Source organism: Anopheles darlingi, chromosome 3 (assembly GCF_943734745.1).
Source record: "Anopheles darlingi chromosome 3, idAnoDarlMG_H_01, whole genome shotgun sequence".
In the NCBI taxonomy this organism is placed as follows: domain Eukaryota; kingdom Metazoa; phylum Arthropoda; class Insecta; order Diptera; family Culicidae; genus Anopheles; species Anopheles darlingi.
The window spans coordinates 19,078,967-19,096,466 of record NC_064875.1 but is presented as its reverse complement, the minus strand read 5'-3'; the positions used below and the strand labels follow the sequence as shown (position 1 = coordinate 19,096,466).

Below are 17,500 nucleotides of genomic sequence, written 5' to 3'. Positions count from 1 at the left end.
GAAAGGATTCGCTGGGATGGACTGAGGGGTGGATAAAAACCAACGCATGATACGCGCCATATGTGAAAGCGTTGCCTCGTGAGGCCTTAGTTCTACGTGGGGCTACATCGATTAGTACAGTACACCGAGCATCTATCTATCGGTGATGATCGTCCTGAAGACACTCAGCTAAAACAGTGCACGAAGGTGTTGCGATGCAACAGAACACAACAGCCACTACGAATGCTGTACGGAGACTAGTTTTGCACAGCTCGGTAATACATGGTAATGCAATCCAAGCTTGCCTTGACTAACGGTACTAACAGATAGGAGTATAGGGATAGAATCTACTTACGCTGGCTGTGTTGAAGGAAGGGCCAACTGTTCCGAACGACGTCCTGTTGACAAGCTCATCGAGCTACGCGCTTTAGTGTGGAACTCGCGATCAAATTCCTCGGCTTCCTCGTCATCCAGGTTGATGAAATCTTGGCGCTCCTCCTGCACACCGGTGGACATATTTTGTTCGCGCTCAATAATGTGTGCCCGCTCTCCGATGTGATGACCGATGGCCATCTTCTTGGTGCCCGTGCGGCTATCCTGCACCGTCTTGCGCGTCTCTTTAATCCCGCCTGGTCCGGTACGGGTGCTGGATGTGGCCTGATAAACTTGCGGTCCATCCGGTCCGGAAGTCATCGAAATCACGCTGCTGCTGCAGTACGAAGGAGCCATAGTCATATCGCCAAACCCGGAGGGATTGAGCAGTCGGTTCATGTTCATGGCCGGTGGCATGAAAGGCATCAGCGCGTTGTGGCGCATCCCGAACGCGGGCCCCGCCGTGAGGCTCTCCATGCCCCCTCCAGGCATTCCGAAGGGGTCAGCGAAAATAGAGTTGAACATACTGCTCATCTGGCGTATCGAGCGCATGTGATGTCTGAAGAAACCGAGAATGGCCACAAGAAATGGTTAATTTCTGCGCAAAAGGAAGGCCCTATCGCTTTGTGGGGTGACACGAAGCCAAGGTTGTCGAGAAGGAAAAATCGGGGTTCGGCTGGCACTTACCCAAAAATAGGATCATCCTCCAAGTCGTTCATCATGCCGAAAAGAGACATTTTCCACTTTTCACTTGTATTTCACGGGACACGTATCGCAATTGGGGCACGGGTTTTATTTCGTCCAGATAATTTTTTCTTTCGCAATTATTTACTCGCACCTTTTTCTCTGTTTTTTGCATCAAGGCAAAGAGGCCCTGCTACACGGAGCGTAAACTCTAGCGTAAACGAAAAAAAAAAAATGCCGAAAAGTTTACGCTACGATATGTTTACGTGCCCGGGTTGAGGAAATTAAAATCGTTTTTTTTAACAAAAGGATTGAACCCACTAGCAATGATCACTCACTATCGATGTAAACCACAAAAAGAACATATTGCGATCCCACCCGTTTGCAAACAGCTTTTATGCTAGGTTGAAAACAGCTTTTACGCTAGGTCGCTGCTAGGTGAAGTTAACTTTTACGTATACGCTAGAGTTTACGCTCCGTGTAGCAGGGCCTTTTTAAAAAGAGAGGAGGTGTCATAAGGCGGTGCCAGACGGGGCGAAAACCCTAGCGCAAACGAAAAAATTAATAGCCGTGGCCACACGGAGCGAAAATTTGCGCGCAAATTTGCACATTAATGCCAAAATGTTTTCGCTTCGATATGTTTACATGGCCGGGTTGAGGAAATTAAAATCGTTTTTTTGAAGAAAAGGATTGAATACACTAGCAATGATCACTCACTGTCGATGTAAACCACAAAAAGAACATATTGTGAGCCCTACCGTTTGCAAAAAGCTTTTACGCTAGGTTTTACGCTCCACGGACCAATAATCGTTTGACAGCATGTAAACGGCAAGCGTAAACGTTTTGGCATTAATTTTTTCGTTTGCGCTAGAGTTTTCGCCCCGTGTGGCTACGGCTAATGTCAAAACGGTTTCGTTAACCCTTACACGCTGTTGCCGTGTGGCCACGGCTATAGAAACATTTGCAGGTGGCCATTTTGGATGTGTATCGACGTTCGCATGCCTCAACAAAGCAGCGGATGTTTGTTGGAAAAGCGTGTTTGGAAAAGGCTTTATTAAGCATAGAACGTTGGAAAAACTCGTAAACCCTTTAACTTTATTTTTTTGTACAAAACTGATTTTGGGTATTTGCTCGGATTCGCGAAGGCTTTATTATAAAACGGTTCTTCTCTAAACCTACAATTCTAACGCGAAAGAAGAGTTATAATCACAAGATAAGACTAACTGACTAGTAAACCGGCACAAGAGTTTGCCATTCGTCTGCACTTCTAATCGAACATTTTCAATAGTTCATCATTGGCATCGATGGCGCCGCTGTCCGTTGCATTAAATTCTTCCTTCTCCAAATTAATTTTTTTCATCAACTTCTCCAAATTGCTTTCCCTATCATTACCATTCTCTCGCTGCGCGGTATTCGCCATGTCCTTCCCATTCTCACTAGTCGCACTTTGCACATTATCCTTAATCCGACTGGACTCATCACTGCGCGAGTCTTCATTCATAACGATTTCATTCAAGGCACTGTGCATGGAGCCGGAATTAGTAGTAGCCTTATCTGAGCTAGCAACGCCATCACTAGACCCGGGTTCTCCGACGGTCGTGGGATTGTGCTGGATGTTCAGTTGTTGGACCAGCGTATCAATTTCATAGCCTGCCGTTACCATATCCGCACTAGAGCTGCTCATGGAACCAGAAGCCTCGCTTTGTGCCTTCAGGGCGTTTAAGTTGGCCGTTTTGGAGTAAATGTTTTCGCCTATGTTTTCGATGTAGTAATTGTAGAAAAGATTGTTTTTGGGTTCGATCTCGAAGTCGCCGTTCGATTTCTGTAACCCCATGCGAATAAGAATGGAGATTTTCGTGTTGTACGGTTTTAGCCACTTGTACACCTTACGATGAACAATGATCTGCTCATCTTCGCACAGCGGATCCCACAGTTCGATAAGCGACTTCTTCACATTATCGATCAGGATCTGTTTGCGCATCTCCGGGATCAGTCGTCCAATTCCGTCCAGATGGCGGAAGGAAAGGTCGAGAAGCATTTGGGCACTTTTGTTGGTCAAAAACATCTGCCACTTGAAGATCATCACCATCAGATCCCACAGCTTGTCCATCGAGTTCACGTCCAGGCGCATAAGCGAGCAGCAGGCGATGTCCGTTAGTAGAATCCGCGTTTGCTGGACCGTTAGCTGGCTTTGCTGGTAAGCGGTTGAAATGTAGTGCAAAAACTTGGGATCTAGCAGCACCTCAGTAATTTCGCGAAGAACTGTAAAGAACGTAGAACAGAAGTATTCAGTCAAACAATTATACCCCCCGGAACTTTTCAACTTGCCCAACTTTTCAACGAATCGAGCAAATCGATGTAACCTAACTGTCAAACTATGTTTGCAGCTGTGTGTGTGTGCATGAAACCTCGATGTTTTGGTCCGAGTTCCGAAATGCGGTAAAAAGCGGAAAACATTTTTGGCCCTTTTCGTGCGCGATTTAAGGACAAACTACACTTCCGCCGAGACACCTTCCTTGGAATCGGAAAACTATAGGTACGCGGGAAAGGAAAAGCCGTGCCTCGAGCGTGTATAGAGAGTAGTAAGTATAAAAAGGATACTCTCGGGGATCCCGGTTAACATTTCACGATTCTTTTTAGCCCCACACACGGACTAGGGAGAGTCAAATATGTCCGGATTAGAGTCTTACGTGAACCACACCGTGTCCATCATCACGGCCGACGGGCGAAATTTTGTCGGCACGATGAAGGGTTTTGATCAGACGATCAACATCATCCTGGACGAATCGCACGAGCGCGTTTACTCCATGAGCACCGGCATCGAACAGGTCGTCCTCGGGCTGCATATTATTCGAGGGGATAACGTTGCCATCATCGGACTGCTGGACGAGAGCGTGGACAGCAAGCTGGACTTTTCCGCGATCCGTGGTGTGCCGCTGGAACCGGTAGTGCACTGATTGTGGAACGACCGGTTGGTGGGCGATAGATTTACTGCAGTTTAAAGTTGTACCATACTATGCACTTTTCGTGGACTTATTTGGTAGAACAGAATTATGCTTAAGATGCTCAATTGCAAAAAGTCACCCGGTATCAGAAGTCGCTGAATATCGGAAGCCGAAAGGATCCGTTACTGATATCGATTTAGGCATAAGTTTTCCTCTCATGGCGGTTAATAAAAAGTGGCTTTAATGCAGAGCCATATCACAATTGTATCGATTGCTCCAGTTTCGACAATGGTTGCCTGCCAATCAAAAACCTTCATCCCCTTCCGGTACGAGAGGAAACAGAAATCGTGGCACGGTGGTCCGCTTCTTACCTTGAGCAGATTTGTCCAGCGGTATTGACTGAGCCTTCAATCGTTGGTCAATCACATACAGCATTTCACAGCCCAGGTTCAAGATGATCAGCAGATTCGTAATGGTCATGTTTGGAGACGGACTAAAAACGAATTTCCAGCGGTTTGAAAAACACGCACAGGTGGTACAGGTCAGTTCTAGACTGATACAAAAGGTGGCGAAGCAGGTTTCGCAAACCATAAAAAAGACGAGCATTGAGTGCAGGGATTTGTTTGTTGGCAACGGAGACTCCATGGCAACGCTGTAGGAATGCCTTCATCCTTCTCCGTTAGTCAGCGTGTACCGGCCTAATTCTGTCGATATATTTTCTGTTCATTTCGCCATTAGTTCCATTAATGCTTGAGAAAAAATGTGATCGCCGTTAAAATATGAATGCTTGCTGAATGAATGCTTGCTAGCATATGGGACCAGCGGCTCAGTGGCATACCCCTCGGCGATCTTCAAGGTGTTGGTTAAGAATCTCTATTTTTGGTTGAAATGCAAAAGATTGCAAAACACTCGTGATTTCGACGAATAATTTAGGAGAGTAATTCCGTGATAAGCGATAGTAACGATAGTAGTATGTCTGATCAACTAGAGGAAAAGTTTGGAGGGTGGGAGCTGTTCGATGCTCTGTGGGCTAAACTGCGCTCAGAGCTTCCCGGGAACGGGAAAACGCGTGATAAAAACGGCACGACCGACAAGCTACTGGAACAGCTGCTGGAAGAAGAATGGAACACACCTTGGGTAAGGGACTCCTTGAAACTGAGCAAGGATATGAAAAGCGAAGACAAAGCGAATGCTGCACGAGCGAAAGGCAATTCCTACTTCCACCCCAAGGTTAAGCGCTACATCGAAGCTGTAAAACAGTACAATGAGAGTCTGTGCCATTCCGAACCGGCATCCGAGGCGAGAGCTCTTGCCTACGCCAATCGCTCGGCGGTCTGTTACGATCTCCATCGATATGAGGAATGCCTCGAGAACATCCGGCTAGCCCGAGCCGCAAACTATCCGGAACGGTTGGCGGATAAGCTCGCGAAGCGCGAGCTAGCAGCCAAGCAGGCCTTGGCAGAAGAGGCAACGGCAGGACGGAACATAGCCAAACCAGATCAAAAGCGTACTTTTGCGCTGACGTACGATGCAAACGTAGAGGTTCCACAAGTGGCCAACTGCCTGGAGCTCGCGGAAAGCAAACAATTCGGTCGTTACGTGATAACGAATCGGGATCTTAAGGCCGGCGATATTGTGATTCATGAACAGCCCACGCACAGTCTGCTAATAGATACCTATCGGCATATGCGGTGCGATTACTGCCTTCAAAAGCATTTGTACACGCTCAGGCCCTGCGAGGGTTGCACGGTGGCCATGTATTGCTCGGAAGAATGCCGGAAGCAGGCTCAGCTTACCTACCATCGTTACGAGTGTCCGATCATACGCGATATGTGGCGCCTTTTTACCAAAATCCCTGTGATGGCTATGCGCACCGTAACCATGGCAATAGCGTTCTTCGAACACAACCTGGATGAGTTTCTATTGCACCTAGACTCGTTGGACGAATCGACCGTTAATCCCTTTGCGATGGACTGGACGGTGGCTACGAAGCGCGATATCTACGATACCGTACACGTGTTAGCCACCAATGAGCATGCGCGGGACTGCAAAGACGTTGGTCAACGTATATTTTTTGCTCTCGTAATGCGGGAACTGCTACTAGATCGCACGCCGCTTGGTGTAATGTGTCAAGAAGATCCCAACAAGACACGATTACTGTATGACCTGCTACGGCGCCACCTGCAAACCGTGCCTACGAACATGCACTCACAGTACTACATGAAGTACCAGAAAGAATCTAAAAATTTCGATCCAGCCATCTATGCGTCGGCTTGTTATCCGCTGCTGAGCATGATCAACCATTCGTGCGCGCCAAATATGACGCGGGTTACCTTGCCCGATGGTAGCTGTGGAGCGTTGATCATACGACCGATCGCGAAAGGTAGTCAACTATTTGATAACTATGGGTAGGTACACCAAATTTTGAACGAGTGATATTGCCTTGTACTAATTTTCTTTTTGGCCTTTAAAAAATAGGCACCATCACTGCCTTCAAGACCGTGAAACAAGACATACGGAACTGATGAAGCAGTATAGGTTCCAGTGTTGCTGCGAGGCATGTACGAATAATTATGGGATATTATTCGGTTTACCAATGATCGATGCAAAGCGATATGGCATGATTGACTCAACAAGAATCTTCGAAGATCTGCAACGCCACGAGCTAAAACTAGCAGAGGAATGGTACCCACAGCTTCTGAAGTACATAAACCACCTCGGCAATCAGTATCCACGGTACGAATTGAGCTGCGCAGAACAACTGTTTTTGCGTGCGTTTGAAATCCAGTTCAAGGAATCTGAAACGCTAGAAGACTTGACCTTCTGTAATCCATGAATCTGATGACGCGTAGGAGATTGATAATAAATGTTCCTTTACTGTTGAGGTAATTTTTCCCGTAGAGGCTTAATAAATGAAAACAAATATTTTATTCACTATCAATGGCAGTAACCATTTGCACCACGGCTTGCTTAGATCTTAAAGATATACTTCCTAGCGGATACCTATCGGCATATCCGGTGCGATTAATGCCTTCAGAAGTATTTGTACACGCTCATGCCCTGCGAGAGTTGCAAGATGGCCATAGTTGGCCTGCTCGCGCACAACACTCGCGCAATCACATACAGTATTGCAAAGGCCGGGTTCAAGATGACCAGTAGATTCGTGGTTAATGGATTCGTTGGGAGACGGAAAGGTAGAGCTCTGCACTAAAAACGGTTATGGGGGTGACTTTCTACCCATTTGAAAAACACTCACAGGTGGTAACCATAAAAAAGACGAGCCTTGAGAGCAGGGATTTGGTTGTTGGCAACGGAAACTCCATGGCAACGCTATAGGAATGCCTTCATCTTTCTGCTTTTACCAGCATGTACCGGCCTAATTGTGTCGAAATAATTTCTTTTCTTTTTTAGCTATTTATTCCAGTTAGTTTTAACGAACTCATTTACAATTTTAGTTCTTGTGAAAAAAAATCGCAGTTAAAATAAAAATTCTTGCTAGCATATGGAACTACTATCTCAGTGGCATACCCCTCGGCGGTCTAGCAACACCATGGTTAAGAATCTCACAGTAATCTTGTGATTTTAGAAGTCTTTGCGATAGTAGATAGCTAAAACTAAATATGTCCGATCAACTAGAGGAAATGTTTGGAGGGTGGGAGCTGTTCGATACTCTTTGGAGCAAATTATGCTTAGAGCTTCCCGGGAACGGGGAAACGCGTGATAAAAACGGCACGACTGACAAGCTAGTGGAACGGCTGCTGGAAAAAGAATGGAACACACCTTGGGTAAGGGACTCCTTGAAACTGAGCAAGGATATGAAAAGCGAAGACAAAGCGAATGCTGCACGAGCGAAAGGCAATTCCTACTTCCACCCCAAGGTTAAGCGCTACATCGAAGCTGTAAAACAGTACAATGAGAGTCTGTGCCATTCCGAACCGGCATCCGAGGCGAGAGCTCTTGCCTACGCCAATCGCTCGGCGGTCTGTTACGATCTCCATCGATATGAGGAATGCCTCGAGAACATCCGGCTAGCCCGAGCCGCAAACTATCCGGAACGGTTGGCGGATAAGCTCGCAAAGCGCGAGCTAGCAGCCAAGCAGGCCTTGGCAGATGAGGCAACGGCAGGACGGAACATAGCCAAACCAGATCAAAAGCGCACTTTTGCGCTGACGTACGAAGCAAACGTAGAGGTTCCACAAGTGGCCAACTGCCTGGAGCTCGCGGAAAGCAAACAATTCGGTCGTTACGTGATAACGAATCGGGATCTTAAGGCCGGCGATATTGTGCTCCATGAACAGCCCACGCACAGCCTCCTAAAGTGTACCTATCGGCACATGCGGTGCGATTACTGCCTTCAAAAGCATTTGTACACACTCAGGCCCTGCGAGGGTTGCACGGTAGCCATGTATTGCTCGGAAGAATGCCGGAAGCAGGCCCAGCTTACCTACCATCGTTACGAGTGTCCGATCATACGCGATATGTGGCGCATTTTCACCCCAATCCCTGTGATGGCTATGCGCACCGTAACCATGGCAATAGCGTTCTTCGAACACAACCTGGATGAGTTGCTATTACACCTAGACTCGTTGGACGAATCGACCGTTAATCCCTTTGCGATGGACTGGACGGTGGCTACGAAGCGGGATATCTACGATACCGTACACGTATTAGCCACCAATGAGCATGCGCGGGACTGCAAAGACGTTGGTCAACGGATATTTTATGCTCTCGTAATGCGGGAACTGCTACTAGATCGCACGCCGCTTGGTGCCATGTGCATCACAGATCCAAAAAAGGTGCAATTACTGTATGATCTGCTGCGGCGTCATGTGCAAACCGGACCTACGAACATGCACTCACCATCCTATATGAAGTACCAAAGAGAATCGAATAATTTCGAACCATCCATCTATGCGTCGGCTTGCTATCCGCTGTTGAGCATGATCAACCATTCGTGCGCGCCAAATGTGACGCGGGTTAACTTGCCCGATGGAAGCTATGGAGTGTTGATCATACGACCGATCGCGAAAGGTAGTCAACTATTTGATAACTATGGGTAGGTACACCAAATTTTGAACGAGTGGCAATATCTTGTACTAATCTTCTTTGTGGCCTTCAAAAAACAGACAGCATCACTGCCTTCAAAATCGTGCCACAAGACGTGAGAAACTGATGCAGAAGTATAGGTTCCAGTGTAGCTGCGAGGCATGTACGAATAATTATGGGATATTAAACCTTTTACCATCCATCCATGCACAGCGATACGGCGTGATTTACTTAACAAAAATATTCGAAGATCTGGAACGCCACGAGCTAAAACTAGCAGAGGAATGGTACCCAAAGCTTCTTAGTTTCATAAACAGTCTAGGCTATCAGTATCCACAGTACGAACTGAATAGCGCACTAGAATTTGTTGTGCGTGCGTTCCAAATTCAGTTCATGGAATCTGACAAAGAGGATATGGCCCTCTGTTACCCATGGACCTGATGACGCGTAGGAGATGGATAATACTCCTTTACTCTTGAGATAATTTTTCCGGTAGAAGGTTAAGTAACGAAAACAAACATTTTATTCACTATCAATGGCAGCAACCATTTGCAACACGGCTTGCTTAGAAATTAAAAATATACTTTTTCCCGACAAACCCCTGGATGTTGAGTGCGTTCGTTACGGCGGATATGTACTGGTCGAAGGCAATCATCTCGTGTGCCGGCGCTTTCAGCGCTCCACGATCGATCAATCCAAACAGTTCATTAAACATCTCGGCCCGTGCCGGACTGGCGGCATTCTCTTTCGTCCAGCGCGTCATCCAGAAGCCGACAAAGCGTAAATCCTTAAAGATGAGCGAAGCCGTCGGCACTGTCACCGGTTCCCGGGACATGCCGCCATAGGTAACCATCACACCGGCCTGATCCAGCTGACGGGACATCTCGAGCGCGTTCTTCCCCCCGACACAGTTCAGCGCTAGCTTCGGTTTGCGAAATATTCCATCCCGGAACAGTTTGGTCGTTCGGAGTTCCTCCTCTGTGAGAATTTCTGCCGCTCCAAGACTTTTCAGATAATCCTTCAGCTGACCAAAGTCGGGCCGATCGCGCACAACACCGACACATTCGATGTTCCACGCTCGGCACAGTTGAATGATAGCTTGACCGCACGCCGAATTGGCTCCATTCTGGATAACTGTATCGCCCGGCTTAAGCGAAACAAAGTCTTTCAACATCCGGTAACCGGTGCACGGGTTAACGGTGATGGTTGCAGCTTCCGCAACACCAATACCGGCCGATACTTTCATCAGTTGTCCTGCGTTGTAGATTGCATGCGAGCGCCACGTTCCGAGACCGGTAGCAAAGGGGATGACTCGATCGCCTACCTTTAGGCTGGTTCCTCCAGAACCACCTCCACCGATAGCGACCACTTCGCCGACACACTCGTTACCGCCAACCGCAGGAAAGCTGGGTTTAACGGGATACTTTCCTAGAAAGGTTTTTGCTCATATTAGGAACCCCACACACACATCTGCAGTTGTCCATGTACCTTGAATCGTATTAATATCCGCGGGATTAATCGGAGCACCCAGCGTTCGTATCAGCACTTCTCCATCTTTCGGTTCGGGAACGGGCTCCTCTTGCAGTCGCAGCACTTTGGCCGGTTCACCAAACTCCCCGTATCGGAGTACTTTGGCCACCAGGCTCATCTGCCGGACTGTTGTGGCCAGAAAATGCTGTCCCGCACCGGGTTTTGTGAACCGTTTTGCGAGGAAGGACATCCTTGCTCCCTGAAGCAGGTTTCTTTCGTTTCGAACTGTTTGTTTATATTAGTATCTCCTTTTGACGTTTCAAATGGGAGATTTGCGGTAGCGAGAATAGGACAGTGGAAATGCGTGCGAGCGAGAGGCAAGACGAGATTCAAATGATGACCTTGAATTGATTGAGATGCAAGTTATACTCGATCTATTTTATTCGCAAAATATGGAATCCTGTATATACGGAACGGTGCGTGTATGGCCAAAGGGGAGTTTCGGTCGCTTTAAGCCACACCACATTATAAATGCAACTGGTATTGTATGGCGCCCACGGTCGCCGTGTTCGTCGTCCTATTCGTTGGAAAACTTCGGTGCACGCTTCTCAACGAAGGCCGTCATACCCTCAAGACGATCCTTGGTGGAGAAGGTAGCATGGAAGTGGCGCCGTTCGAACTTCAATCCTTCGTTCAACGAAGACTCGTAGGCCGTGTTGACCGCTTCCTTGCACAGACGAACGATCAGGGGCGAGAAGGTGGAAATCTTTTCACCCAGCTTAACCGCCTCCGAGACCAGCTTGTCGGCCGGAATCACCTTGCTGACGAGCCCCGCCCGTTCCGCTTCCTCGGCCGTGATCATGTTACCGGTCAGACACATCTCCATGGCCTTCGATTTGCCCATCGAGCGAGTCGTACGCTGGGTACCACCGGCACCGGGGATCGTACCGAGCGCAATCTCCGGCTGGCCGAACCGTGCCTTATCGCCGGCGTAGATAATGTCACACATCATCGCCAGCTCGCAGCCACCGCCGAGCGCGTACCCGTTAACAGCCGCAATGATCGGCTTCTGTGCCTTGGCCACTCGCGTCCAGTTGGCCAGGAAGTCGGTGTTGATGCACTTGGCGTACGTGTTCGGTTGCATCTCCTTGATGTCGGCACCGGCCGCGAACGCCTTCTCGCTGCCCGTAATCACGATCGCTCCGATCGAATCGTCCGCCTCGTAACGATCCAGTGCGTCGCTAATTTCGGCCACCAGCCCATTGCACAGCGCATTCAGTGCCTTCGGTCGGTTCAGCGTGATAAGAGCCACATTCTTCTTCTCGCCCGTCAGTTCCGCCTTGATGAATTCGTACGCTTTGGGAGCTGCACGGGAGTAAGAAAAACACACCACCGGCACCGGCCGCACCGGACCCGGAATTAGTATGACCTTCAATTACATAACCTCCGTCTTAATCGCGTACAACACTTACCAGCGCTGCTGTAGAGCCGCAACAGTTTGGTCTGCTGGTGCTGCTGTTGCTGGGCCAGCTGGGCGACACGGGAAGCGAAAAGGCGTGCAATGTTGGCCATCTTATGTGATGCTGCGCAAAATCAATGCAATTTGCGATAGACGATCCTGGACGATTGTTGCGACTGAAGCGGTACGGAGAACGGGTATGGGCGAGCCTCCGGAACGTTTGCGTTTGTGAGCGGATAGCAACTCGCGGCGCTGATGACACGCATATTTAAGCGAGCCCCTCACGAACACATTTCAACAGAAACAACCTCTCCCCCACCCCTTTGGGGAGCAGACTCTATAGTGAGCTCCAAAGTGAGTCGCCGTCTCAGTATAGGCTGGGGTACGACGGGGGAATTTACATGTGGCAACGAATTTGGGGCCGACCATGGTGTTTGTGGACGATGGAGCATCGCGAGGTCCCCCCCCCCCATCGCTTCTCGCCTACCTTAGCTTAGCTACCTTTCTTGATAACGGTTGAGGAGTCAAAGGCCTTCAGATTCCAAGCTTTATTCACGATTCAGATATTGCATGCTACACATTATACGATCCGGTGCATGAAACAGCCTGGCTCCTGATCTTTCATAAATGGTTTACGTTTCATTACATTACAAAAACCCTGCTTCCCTGAAAAATACCCATCCACTTCCACTGGACGAGAGCAGATCGTGCTCTCAACGCTTGCAAACCAATCTCCTCCTCACCCGCCCTCTTGCTATAAAGAACAATTATATGAATCTTATCATCATCAATTGAATTAGAGGGAAATGGCTTAGAGCGATTCCTTGGATGAAGTAAAATTTAGAATAAAAAAAAAGTTTATAGTTTGTTAACCGTTAGGGGGCGGCACACGCCACGGACAGAAAAAGGCATTGCGGAAACAAGCGGTCGATGGGTCAGAGCTCGACCCAATAATAGCGTGGGATGCACGCCACAGCTCACTTCCGGGGCTGCTGGATGTGGTTGACGGGCTTTTGGTGCACCGCAGCCGGAGGTTTCTGGGCATGGGCCACCTGTGACGCCTCAACGGAATGGTCGGCACTCTTCGAGCTCGGTGCCGCCTGGGCCACCTCTCCCGTGTTGACGTTCGGGGCCGGATTCTGGAAAGGAAAGTTTGTGTCGTTCACGCTTCACGTTGGTCATTTGAGGGAAGGTATCGCCATGCTCACCGAAAGCCCGATCACCTCAACCGGATCCTTAGCAGGCCTGTCGTTGCTGGGCGTTTTGTGCTGCACAATACGCATGCCGCCAGCTTTCACTAAAAACAACACACAGATTTACCAGACAAATCCAAGTTAGTAAGCAAACATTCAGCTGGGGGAAGGGGAACGCCCAGAACGTATAATTACCTGCTGGAAGTCGTCCAGCGACCAGCTCTTTGTCATCATCAGCCATCTTTTCTGACCTTGCTACGTGTTGCTACGTGCGCTTGCGGTGAAACCGTGTTTTCGCTGTTGGATTGATGGTGGCAGGTTTTTTTCTAATGCAGTGCAATGGCGCTATCTCGCTTATCGGAGCAGAATGGGGTGGGGGCGAAGAAGACGGCCACGAACACAAGAGGAAAATTCCACCGTGTTTAGCCGGTGCCAGACGAAGCGTAAACTCTAGCATAATGCCTAACAGCAGATATTTTTCGGCATTACGCTAGAGTTTACGCTTCGTCTGGCATCGGCTTTTGAATTGCTGAAATTGTTCCACGAAGCACAGTGGGGAAGAAAATTGTGCCACCTGGTAGTGCATTTGAGATGCTGAAAGTATTATTTTCGGCATACCAAAAACGGCAACTGAGCTGTCAAAGGCGCGAAAAACGTAAACAGACTCTCGCACGTGGTTTTCGGCGTCTCGGGCGCCATCGACAAATTTTGTGCGCGGCGGTTCTTTATTTCTTTGAATAAAATGGAGGATATTGTGATAGAGCCTGATAATACGAATGGCGACAAGCGGCATACACGTTTGATATCGGACGACAGCAGCGTGGAAGCACAGGACACGGAAAGCCCCAAATCAGCATCGGAAATCGCTACCCCGTATGTGGATAAGGAAGCGGAAGCTACAAAGGAAAGTTTAAAAGACGATGTCCCCCCTTCAACCGAAGCAAAAAATACTAGCACTGAGAGTAAGCAGGAAGTAGAGCAAGATTCAGCCCTAGAACCGAAAACCACAGCTGATTCCGCTGCACCGCAAGTTGACCCCTTAGAAGTGGTGCCAAGCAGTAAAGAGAAGATTGAAGAAAACGTAGAAATAAAAAATATCGAAGGAAAAGAAACATCTCAATCAGAGACTATCGAAGCGAAAGTAGGTGATATCAAGATGACTGAAACACCCGAGGAAAGCCAAACGATGGAAGTCGAGGAAGAACGACCTACAGAGACAAAGCCGGATAGTGCAGTGATTTCAATAGAAAAACAGATTGTTGAACAGCAACAGCTTGAGAAACTGGCTGTACAGAATATCACGGGAAACAGTTCCTTGTCGCTACTTAGTCAGTACGCGGGAAGTTCCGAAGATTCGGCATCTGATTCGGATAGCATGGAAGAAGCTGAAAAGAAGCTTCCCTCGTCCTCATCCTCGGAAGATGAGGATGATGTACAGGAAACGAAAGAGCACGTTCTGGCTGAGAGCTATCGCTACCGCGAGGATCCCATTCTGGTTAGTGATGCAGAAACCATGGACACAAAGTATGTATCGTATGAGTAAAACGTGATCCACATTTCACATTATTCACTCCATTTCGCGATCTCCCTCTTTGCAGCGTCGTGTCGTCCGATGATGAAGAAGGAGACAACACTGCCAAGGCAGGTCCGCTTCGCACGAAAGGAGAAATTCTCTTGCACGAGATGCCACCGATCGAGGAGCTAACGATTACGGTTCCCGAGGAGGAATGCCAACCAATCGGTCGCATCGATTCCATTGTCGCCCAGATCGTACTGGTGCAGTCGGAACCGGGCGTGGAGCTCCTTAACCTGGAGACCGTTCTGTTTCTTGATCGCGGAAAACGAACTTTGGGCAAAATCTTTGACGTCATCGGGCAGGTGAACAGGCCAATCTATTGCGTACTGTTCAATTCGAACCAGGAGGTACTGGCCAAAAACATTACCGTTGGGATGGAGGTGTTCTGTGCGCCCCGGACCGAACACACTTCGTTTATCATTCTATCGGAGTTGATGCGAATGAAGGGTTCGGATGCAAGCTGGATGAACGATAATGAGCCACCGCCACATATGGTCGAGTATTCCGATGATGAATCAGAACGGTATGCTAGAAAGGGTCACAAGAAGGGTGCCAATGCGAAAGAACCCCCGGGGCAAAACGTACAGTCCCAACAAAACCCACAACAGTACCAACAGCATTATCAACGATCGCACCACCAACCGAGAGGCCAGTTTCGGCGTCCCACAGGAAACTACCGAAGAAATAATTACCCGCGGCGACCATCGGGATACAGTTGGCATCATAATTTAAACCAACCTGACCATCAACGACAGCAGCAACCGCAAGGTTCCTCCCAACAGTCGCATAATCCCACCATGCTACCGAATCCGTTCGCTGCATTTCGACAACCGCCCTCTTCTGGACCACAGTAATCGTGATCATGTTTTTCTGTGCTGAAGATGGAATGAGCATTCGATGTTTAAAAAAAAACCCGCGTCCACACAGATAAAGGCAAAAGCTGTTTTGAATTAACACGCAGGGCTACGTGTTGTGTAAGAATTGAGATGTTCTCAGTGAAAAGATGTGAATTTGAAATAAAGTAAGGATTGAATTTTTATCTAGAAAAAACAACTTAACTCCGTTTAACATCTTATCAGATTTGTACTAATTAGACCACCAACAGAACGAAGAATAACATGATATCGACACCCGAACCCGTTTGGAAAGATGCCAATTGTTTTACTAATTGGTGCATTTCCCACAGTGGTGCCGTGGTGGTAGGGTTTTGCTTACGCAAATGATTAGCGCATTCTTCCTCGTGGATCGCGATCATTTGACTTGTACCTCACGGAGTTGGATCAACATTTGCATCGAGAATTAGCGAAACATGCAACCCTTGGTGACGTCACCCGAGGTGAGGCGCCGATTGTCTTAGTAACTTATCAACTAGCGCACTTTCGTTGACTCGTTGGAGTAGAAGTGATCGGTTCCTGAATTAATTTCATTTTTCTCTGGTCGGATGCTGCTCCGTTAGACGCGTTGCCGGGTGGTAGGACGCGGCAGGAACCTGTTTTTTTTTTGTTAAATTTATTCATAACCGTTTCCCAACGGACCACCGCACACACGTGCATGGTAGTAACCGAAATAGGACCGGACATCAATTAACGATTAATTTATTCATGAACCCAACACCGATACCGATGATGATGATGATGACAGGGGCAGGCAGCCAGCTAGCGGACTGAGTGCATCGAACGAACTGCACACCTGTGTGGATTCTGGGGAAGAGGTCAGGACAAGATCAAGGTCATTATTTTGGAGCTGTTTAGCATACGATTCAACGATGATGACGATGGTAGCCTCTATGTGGTAACAACATTAAAATCGATGCACAAAATAGAAGCACTTTTGAATAATTAACTAACTACATCCTGGAATGCATCACTCTTGTGGAACGCATTCGAACGAGCATCAAAAGCCATGCACGAGCTCGCGCAACCGAGACTATCATTGCCGAGAGCAAGCAAGGAGTTGATAAAGAGCAGGTCGGGGAGGGGCAGAAGGCTTCGACAACACGAAACGCTCGCACAGCCGCATCACCACCGTGGAGCCGAGAACGCGCGCCTCACACGCTATATTTGCCGGTGTCGGACCGGAATCGGGTACACTTGTGTGCTCCGCGCGGTAAGCAACGCATCCTTCGGCAGCAGCGGCGTCGTCTACCTGGATACAACAGCAACACCAGCAGCAACAGCGTTCTCTGATCTGATCCGATCTTTGGGTTTGGTTTTTGGATTTTGAATTTAGAAGTGACTTCTCCGGGCTGTTACGAGATCGTCTAGTGTGACCGCGTGTGTAAAGTACCAAGTGCCACCAAACAGGATACGCGAAGCAACATCATCATCCTATCGCCGCCAGGATGTCGTCATCGGAGTTAAAAGTTCTTTCGCCGAATGTGCGCTACAGCGATGGCCACATCGAGGTTGACTACCAGTACCAAACGACAACCGTATTGGCCAGTGGGTCGGCCGGGTATACGGTAAGTTGCAGTTCAAAACCACCTCCACCAGCCGCCGGGGCCGCCCTTCGAGAGAAGTGTGTTTCATGGTCATGGTCAGCGCGGGAATATCGATCCGTGGAATCGACGGTGTGCACTTAGAAAAAACGCAGTGCGAGTTTGTGAGTTGGCGTGAAAGAGAGAGCGAGGGACCTGGAATGAGAATGCAAATTGCTGTTTGTAGAATCTGGAGTTTTCCATGAAAATAGTCTAAATATAGACCATCACACCAGTCAATGGGAAAGTATTGATTTTCCGATACCCACGACGACGCCCGCGCTCTGATATGACTACGGA

General features: G+C 48.4%; 10 protein-coding genes across 10 annotated transcripts in view; 5 read left to right on the top strand and 5 right to left on the bottom strand.

Moving 5' to 3' along the window:
* LOC125958002 (myeloid leukemia factor) overlaps positions 1–1,275 on the bottom strand; it is a 2,618-nt gene extending 1,343 nt beyond the window's left edge. Inside the window, exons 1-3 of the mRNA XM_049691097.1 lie at positions 1,039–1,275; positions 335–910; positions 1–21 (exon numbers count right to left, since the gene is read on the bottom strand). The exon at positions 1–21 is cut by the window's left edge and continues 273 nt beyond it. Of these exons, the coding sequence (XP_049547054.1) occupies positions 1–21; positions 335–910; positions 1,039–1,088 (647 nt within the window). The 5' untranslated portion in view covers positions 1,089–1,275. The remainder of the gene's footprint in view (positions 22–334; positions 911–1,038) is intronic.
* A 994-nt stretch (positions 1,276–2,269) lies between these two features.
* Positions 2,270–4,460, bottom strand: LOC125957251 (uncharacterized). The gene is made up of 2 exons (XM_049689814.1): positions 4,352–4,460; positions 2,270–3,297 (listed from the first exon to the last, which is right to left on the bottom strand). Exons 1-2 carry the CDS (start codon positions 4,458–4,460, stop codon positions 2,303–2,305), a joined length of 1,104 nt encoding a protein of 367 aa, XP_049545771.1. The 3' UTR covers positions 2,270–2,302.
* LOC125957252 (U6 snRNA-associated Sm-like protein LSm8) lies at positions 3,427–4,247 on the top strand. Its single transcript, XM_049689815.1, has 2 exons — positions 3,427–3,617; positions 3,676–4,247. Exon 2 carries the CDS (start codon positions 3,705–3,707, stop codon positions 3,990–3,992), a length of 288 nt encoding a protein of 95 aa, XP_049545772.1. The 5' UTR covers positions 3,427–3,617; positions 3,676–3,704; the 3' UTR covers positions 3,993–4,247.
* Positions 4,461–4,875: 415 nt separating the features above from the next.
* On the top strand, positions 4,876–6,934 carry LOC125957558 (SET and MYND domain-containing protein 4). The gene is made up of 2 exons (XM_049690345.1): positions 4,876–6,388; positions 6,459–6,934. Exons 1-2 carry the CDS (start codon positions 4,953–4,955, stop codon positions 6,814–6,816), a joined length of 1,794 nt encoding a protein of 597 aa, XP_049546302.1. The 5' UTR covers positions 4,876–4,952; the 3' UTR covers positions 6,817–6,934.
* A 628-nt stretch (positions 6,935–7,562) lies between these two features.
* Positions 7,563–9,609, top strand: LOC125957556 (SET and MYND domain-containing protein 4-like). Its single transcript, XM_049690344.1, has 2 exons — positions 7,563–9,036; positions 9,107–9,609. The coding sequence occupies exons 1-2, from the start codon at positions 7,601–7,603 to the stop codon at positions 9,465–9,467; spliced, it is 1,797 nt and encodes a 598-aa protein (XP_049546301.1). The 5' UTR covers positions 7,563–7,600; the 3' UTR covers positions 9,468–9,609.
* On the bottom strand, positions 9,526–10,803 carry LOC125957559 (enoyl-[acyl-carrier-protein] reductase, mitochondrial). Its single transcript, XM_049690346.1, has 2 exons — positions 10,515–10,803; positions 9,526–10,454 (listed from the first exon to the last, which is right to left on the bottom strand). The coding sequence occupies exons 1-2, from the start codon at positions 10,744–10,746 to the stop codon at positions 9,592–9,594; spliced, it is 1,095 nt and encodes a 364-aa protein (XP_049546303.1). The 5' UTR covers positions 10,747–10,803; the 3' UTR covers positions 9,526–9,591.
* Positions 10,804–10,907: 104 nt separating this feature from the next.
* LOC125957560 (probable enoyl-CoA hydratase, mitochondrial) lies at positions 10,908–12,205 on the bottom strand. The gene is made up of 2 exons (XM_049690347.1): positions 11,969–12,205; positions 10,908–11,861 (listed from the first exon to the last, which is right to left on the bottom strand). The coding sequence occupies exons 1-2, from the start codon at positions 12,066–12,068 to the stop codon at positions 11,074–11,076; spliced, it is 888 nt and encodes a 295-aa protein (XP_049546304.1). The 5' UTR covers positions 12,069–12,205; the 3' UTR covers positions 10,908–11,073.
* Positions 12,206–12,488: 283 nt separating this feature from the next.
* Positions 12,489–13,550, bottom strand: LOC125956931 (death-associated protein 1). Its single transcript, XM_049689221.1, has 3 exons — positions 13,344–13,550; positions 13,164–13,252; positions 12,489–13,094 (listed from the first exon to the last, which is right to left on the bottom strand). The coding sequence occupies exons 1-3, from the start codon at positions 13,387–13,389 to the stop codon at positions 12,933–12,935; spliced, it is 297 nt and encodes a 98-aa protein (XP_049545178.1). The 5' UTR covers positions 13,390–13,550; the 3' UTR covers positions 12,489–12,932.
* A 296-nt stretch (positions 13,551–13,846) lies between these two features.
* On the top strand, positions 13,847–15,771 carry LOC125956830 (H/ACA ribonucleoprotein complex non-core subunit NAF1). The gene is made up of 2 exons (XM_049689051.1): positions 13,847–14,672; positions 14,747–15,771. Exons 1-2 carry the CDS (start codon positions 13,891–13,893, stop codon positions 15,576–15,578), a joined length of 1,614 nt encoding a protein of 537 aa, XP_049545008.1. The 5' UTR covers positions 13,847–13,890; the 3' UTR covers positions 15,579–15,771.
* Positions 15,772–16,805: 1,034 nt separating this feature from the next.
* Positions 16,806–17,500, top strand: part of LOC125956797 (inositol-3-phosphate synthase) — a 4,339-nt gene continuing 3,644 nt past the window's right edge. The window contains exon 1 of the mRNA XM_049688996.1: positions 16,806–17,185. Within this exon, the coding sequence (XP_049544953.1) occupies positions 17,066–17,185 (120 nt within the window). The 5' untranslated portion in view covers positions 16,806–17,065. The remainder of the gene's footprint in view (positions 17,186–17,500) is intronic.

Coding starts and splice junctions, on each gene's coding strand:
- LOC125957251 (XM_049689814.1), bottom strand. CDS start 4,460: ATGACCATTACGAATCTGCTGATCATCTTGAACCTGGGCTGTGAAATG. Junction 3,298..4,351: donor GCTGGACAAATCTGCTCAAG/GTAAGAAGCGGA, acceptor CGTTCTTTACAG/TTCTTCGCGAAATTACTGAG.
- LOC125957556 (XM_049690344.1), top strand. CDS start 7,601: ATGTCCGATCAACTAGAGGAAATGTTTGGAGGGTGGGAGCTGTTCGAT. Junction 9,037..9,106: donor CAACTATTTGATAACTATGG/GTAGGTACACCA, acceptor TTCAAAAAACAG/ACAGCATCACTGCCTTCAAA.
- LOC125956931 (XM_049689221.1), bottom strand. CDS start 13,389: ATGGCTGATGATGACAAAGAGCTGGTCGCTGGACGACTTCCAGCAG. Junction 13,253..13,343: donor CGCTGGACGACTTCCAGCAG/GTAATTATACGT, acceptor TGTTGTTTTTAG/TGAAAGCTGGCGGCATGCGT. Junction 13,095..13,163: donor TTGAGGTGATCGGGCTTTCG/GTGAGCATGGCG, acceptor TTTCCTTTCCAG/AATCCGGCCCCGAACGTCAA.
- LOC125957558 (XM_049690345.1), top strand. CDS start 4,953: ATGTCTGATCAACTAGAGGAAAAGTTTGGAGGGTGGGAGCTGTTCGAT. Junction 6,389..6,458: donor CAACTATTTGATAACTATGG/GTAGGTACACCA, acceptor TTTAAAAAATAG/GCACCATCACTGCCTTCAAG.
- LOC125956830 (XM_049689051.1), top strand. CDS start 13,891: ATGGAGGATATTGTGATAGAGCCTGATAATACGAATGGCGACAAGCGG. Junction 14,673..14,746: donor GCAGAAACCATGGACACAAA/GTATGTATCGTA, acceptor CCCTCTTTGCAG/CGTCGTGTCGTCCGATGATG.
- LOC125957559 (XM_049690346.1), bottom strand. CDS start 10,746: ATGTCCTTCCTCGCAAAACGGTTCACAAAACCCGGTGCGGGACAGCAT. Junction 10,455..10,514: donor GGATATTAATACGATTCAAG/GTACATGGACAA, acceptor AAACCTTTCTAG/GAAAGTATCCCGTTAAACCC.
- LOC125957252 (XM_049689815.1), top strand. CDS start 3,705: ATGTCCGGATTAGAGTCTTACGTGAACCACACCGTGTCCATCATCACG.
- LOC125957560 (XM_049690347.1), bottom strand. CDS start 12,068: ATGGCCAACATTGCACGCCTTTTCGCTTCCCGTGTCGCCCAGCTGGCC. Junction 11,862..11,968: donor GCGGCTCTACAGCAGCGCTG/GTAAGTGTTGTA, acceptor ACTCCCGTGCAG/CTCCCAAAGCGTACGAATTC.